General features: G+C 41.1%; 1 protein-coding gene across 1 annotated transcript in view; it reads left to right on the top strand.

Annotated features, from left to right (window-relative positions):
• The window catches only part of LOC127629065 (proteinase-activated receptor 3-like), a 3,932-nt gene extending 1,551 nt beyond the window's left edge, over positions 1 to 2,381 (top strand). Inside the window, exon 2 of the mRNA XM_052106103.1 lies at positions 1 to 2,381. This exon is cut by the window's left edge and continues 137 nt beyond it. Within this exon, the coding sequence (XP_051962063.1) occupies positions 1 to 942 (942 nt within the window). The 3' untranslated portion in view covers positions 943 to 2,381.
• The last annotated feature ends 2,902 nt before the right edge of the window (positions 2,382 to 5,283 follow it).

A 5,283-nucleotide genomic window follows, 5' to 3' on the forward strand; every position in this document is an offset into this window, starting at 1 on the left:
CCCATGGTTGCTATAGAAGTGGAGTTGCGTAGTAACAACACGGCAACGTACCTCAGGGGTCCTCTTAGCAAGTGGTTCATCCCAGCTGTCTACATCATTGCCATCGTCATTGGGATTCCCGCCAATATTGCCATTTTGGTTGCTGTTGGAGCCAAAGTGAGGACCATTTCGTCGGCCATTTTGTATTGTAGCTTAGCGGTGTCTGACTTGCTACTTTTGCTTAGCCTGTTGCTAAAGGCACACTATCACCTCAGCGGCAACCATTGGATATTCGGCGAAACCGCTTGCCGCATCACTACCGCCTGTTTCTACGGCAACCTCTACTGCTCAGCATACACGCTAGCATGCATTAGCATCAAGCGCTACTTAGCCATTGTTCACCCATTCCTGTATAAGAGCTTGCCAAAGCGGTCCTTCACTGCATGGAGTTGCGTAGCAGTTTGGATCGTATTTATTATCGGCATTTTACCAGAGATCATAGTGCGACAGAGCTACCGCATCGCACACCTTGGAATCGTCACATGCCGTGATGTTCTTCCCGCCAATTTAGACTATTACCAATGGCTTGTCTACTACAACCTCGGCCTTACCTGCGTTGGCTTCTTTCTTCCCCTAGTGGTGACAGTAGCGTGTTACGCTTCCATAGTGTGGCACCTGAATCGCTCACACCGCGACTGGGCCCTCTATATCAGAGCTAGCACATTGAACTTCATTATCTTCATCGTTTGCTTTGGTCCAAGTAGCTGCTTTCATTTTTTGCATTACGTGCTGCTGTCTACAAGTATGACCGAGAATTTCTACATTTACTTTAGTGTGACTGTGTGCATGTGTTGCCTGCATAGCGCTCTGGATCCATTTCTCTTTGTTGTCATGTCCAGGACTGTTGGAACGAAACACTACTTCCTTACGTGCAAAGGACATGCACTTAGCATTTCTGCTTAAATCTTAATCAAAACAGGAGCTAACTAGAACTAACATGGCACTACCAAGGCCAAGATCGTAGGTTGGTTCCCAGGGAAACATCTCAAATTCATAGCTTGACTCTACTGTAAGTTGCTGTGGAAAAAAGCACCAGCAAATGCATAAATGGTTACTGCCTACATAGATAGTTGCATTTGGAAAACTCCAGATACAACATGATCACACAATATATTGACATGCCACTTCCGAATGCTTGTTTGCATTTGGGTTAGGTCGTAGGGTTAATAAAATATGCATTCCTGTTGAATGTATTGAATTATTTATAACTAAAAATACAACTTGTGGTGGCCTGGGTAGCTCAGTGAGTAAAGATGCTGACTACCACCCCAGGAGTTCGAATCCCGTGCTGAGTGATTCCAGCCAGGTCTCCTAAGCAACCAAATTGCCCCGGTTGCTAGGGAGGGTAGTGTCACATGTGGTAACCTCCTCATTGTTGCTATAATGTGGTTCGCTCTCAGTGGGGTGCGTGGTGAGTTGTGCGTGGATGCCGTGAAGCCTCCACACGCGCGATATCTCCGTACTAACGCGTTCAAAAAGCCACGTGATAAGATGTGCGGGTTGACGGTCTCAGACGCGGAGGCAACTGAGACTCGTCCTACGCCACCCAGCTTGAGGTGAGTCACTACGCCAACATGAGGACTTAGAGTGCATTGGCAATTGGGCTTTCCAAATTGGGGCAAAAAAGGGGAGAATATAAAACTCGCTTTTGGCGCCACCCTGTGGACATTTCACCTCAACGACACTTCCAGCTTCGACCACAGGGGGCAGTGTTTCTAATTTCTGTATGCGCAGACCGATTTCAACAGCAGAACTTTTCATCTTGTTTTGTCAGATTCACAGTATGATTAGTCTCCTATATAGGCAGCAACCTTGAGCAGGATGTGCACCACACAAAATAGTGTTCACAGTTGACGTGGTTCACAATAGGATTTTGCTAAGCTAACAACGCAATACTCTTATAAGCATGATAATGACTCAACATACACAAATATTGGGTAAAATAGCTTATTTTTAATAAGACGTCAAATCAGATGTCTTTAGGTTTGCTTTAGGAACTGCCAAAAGGAGGGCAAACAGTTTTTAAAGATCCAGCCAGTTCTGGTTGATCCAGCTTAAATCGGTTGGACAGAACCAGCACCTTTTATACTGAATACAAATGCAGAGACATTTGAATGCCCTAGAAAGAAAAGGTTGTAATATACTGCCTGGGCAGTGTTCAGTGTGTGTCTGTGTATGTCTGTTTGTGAACAAGGAAATGTTATATAATGCCTTGTTGAACGAGGCAAAGCTTGTCTATACACCCTTTACTATATGCATAGAGAATGCTAATGCTTTTGCATTTATCTTGAATCCTTGAAGTTAGTTTTGTGGACAAATATCAATTGTGACTACTAATAAATTTCTTTACAAAACAACATTTTTGATTATTGTTGTTTTTTAATGAATGAGTGGTGGCAGGACGGAGAAGATAGGTTTGACATCTGTTGGTCATTGCAGAATTTACCGTGCCTATATTTGTGGAATTTCATTGTTTTGATAACTTCACTTATATTCTGCAGTTTGGAAAATAGAGAGCATGCAGTATGGATTACTTTCCAAAATGTAGAACTAACCCGGGCTTAAAGACAAAAGTGCCAGTGGACTGCGACTAACTAGATCATTGTTTTTCTTCCTGTCTCTCTCTTTCTCATGTACACAGACACTGCTTGATGTTGAAATACTTTTTGAAAATAGTTCGATTTCAAATGTAATTAGTTTACTTCTCCCCAGATAGCACACACATGTCTCTAAGATGTTTAGGATAATGTACTTTTTTTATTGTTCTGGAAAGCATCTCATTTTAAAGATCAGATTAACAAACATTCAAAATCATTTGCAGATGAGCAAACAGCCTAAAAAAATACGTCTTACAAATGTAAACACACACATCAAATAAATGTCTGGGTGATGTATTTAAGTGCTATCAAGTAACCAAATATTTATCACCATGCTTGTCAGGCAGCATTGTCCTGATACTGAAAAAATTATAATTCTAAACCCATAATGTTTTCGATTAATTTAGCCTTAAATATCCGAGGAAAGGAAAGTGTTCTTTTTCTCACTTGTTTTCTTAATATGCTAATCACTTGTCAGGTGTTTTTTCTTTTATTATCATATATACCACAGTTAGTTCCGGTCCTCGAATCTGATTGGACGAGAGACGTTCCATGAGCACCGATGGTGTGACATCATCAGCACTCAGACTGTGTGTGTATCACTCCGCTTGTGTTCGTGCTGTTCTAAACTAAAGTGTAAGCATAGTGCATATGTGTTAGGAGTTACTGTCTTTATTTTTTAATTATATATGTTAGCCAGCAGGTGGTGGCAAATGCTAATTTTTGTGTGTAATATGAGTTGGTGACGTAAAGTGAGTCCGTTAGTCATTGTTTACATAGAACAGCGCTCTGAGTTTCCACATTGGATACTGTTTAAAATGGCGGAGGACAGCGCTGTTTCTATAGTGAATGACATTTGCGCACCGGCTACCCCGAAATAGAGAGGAATACCCCGCTTGGACGTCTATATTCCCTTGAGAAAGCTGTAAGCATCTATGATTGGGTGTGGCAACAGGTGATCGCGCACGCTCTCTCTCTCTCTCTCTCTCTCACTCACACACACACACACACACACACACACACACACAGACAAACACACACATCCATCCATCTATCCTTGTTTATCCAATGACTTGTTAGAAACAGCACAAGCCCTGATACTATTTCTGAAGTGAACATTTTGAATTACTAATGGAGGCTTGGACGCATCATTTGTTTTGAACCAGCAACGGCAGATTCTGATCGGTCGCGTAATAAAGTAGTTCCATACACAAATGCGTTTTTTTGACTACTCAGTTTTTCCATATTTTTTTTATATGTACTGGTTCATTGAACTGTTGTATATAAGCAATATCACACTCGCAATCATGCTATATGGCCCTACATCAGCACTGCTGAGATTACCTACAGCACTCGACCTGCAGCCGAATAACAGCAGTGCTGATGTAGGGCCATATCACACTCTTGCTCCTGTGATATTGCTTAAGTATCATATATATATATTTTCGCTGCTTGAGGGAAAATACCAATGCAGTCACTCACAATTACTCAATATGAGTACATACCTCATTGTCATGCCAACTCCTATGCTTTCAGATACAGTAACCTTCAGGAATGTGAGGAGGTGTTAAGACAAGTAAGGAGACAAAGAAGTAAGATTTGAATTTGTGATTTACAGCTGTAAACTTGCTCACGCACACACTCACTCACGCACACACACACACACACACCCACCACAACACAACATCTCAACCATTTGCCAAGATGAACCCCAAGTGATCTAGTGATCTAGTTATAAAGATATAACAGAACACTGTGTTTCTGTGTGCAACTCTATCTATCTATCTATCTATCTATCTATCTATCTATCTATCTATCTATCTATCTATCTATCTATCTATCTATCTATCTATCTATCTCTCTCTGTCTCTCTCTCTGTCTGTCTACAGTGTATAATATAATATATTAAATCTATATATATAATTTTTCCGTGACGTCCCTTCAGAAATAGTGGGACTTTTATTTTGAAGAAATGAAAGGAGCTCTACATTTTTTGAACTCTGAAAAGCTTTCATTTTGAAACGTTCTCCAATGGCGGGCTTTGTGGTGTCTGGCTTCTAATAAATTAACATTGCATTACTATATTATAACAGAACACTGTGTTTCTGTGTGCAACTCTATCTATCTATCTATCTATCTATCTATCTATCTATCTATCTATCTGTCTGTCTGTCTGTCTGTCTGTCTGTCTGTCTGTCTGTCTGTCTGTCTGTCTGTCTGTCTGTCGTTCTATCTGTCTGTCTGTCTGTCTATCTATCTGTCTGTCTGTCTGTCTGTCTGTCTGTCTGTCAGTCTGTCTGTCAGTCTATCTATCTATCTATCTATCTATCTATCTATCTATCCATCCATCCATCCATCCATCCATCCATCCATCCAATCCATCCATCCATCCATCCACCCACCTACCTATCTATCTATCTATCGTGTATAATATCATATATTAAATGTATATATACACTTTTTCCGTGACGTCCCTTCAGAAATAGTGGGACTTTTAGTTTCAAGAAATGAAAGGGGCTCCACATTTTCTGAAAAGCTTTTATTTTGAAACGTTCTCCAATGGCGGGCTATACGAAGCGTTTGTTGTGGTGTCTGGCTTCCCTCACAGTTGATCAGCTGAGACGTGATTGGCGCAGACGCGTTTTGT

Source organism: Xyrauchen texanus, chromosome 35 (genome assembly GCF_025860055.1).
Source record: "Xyrauchen texanus isolate HMW12.3.18 chromosome 35, RBS_HiC_50CHRs, whole genome shotgun sequence".
Lineage (NCBI taxonomy): Eukaryota > Metazoa > Chordata > Actinopteri > Cypriniformes > Catostomidae > Xyrauchen > Xyrauchen texanus.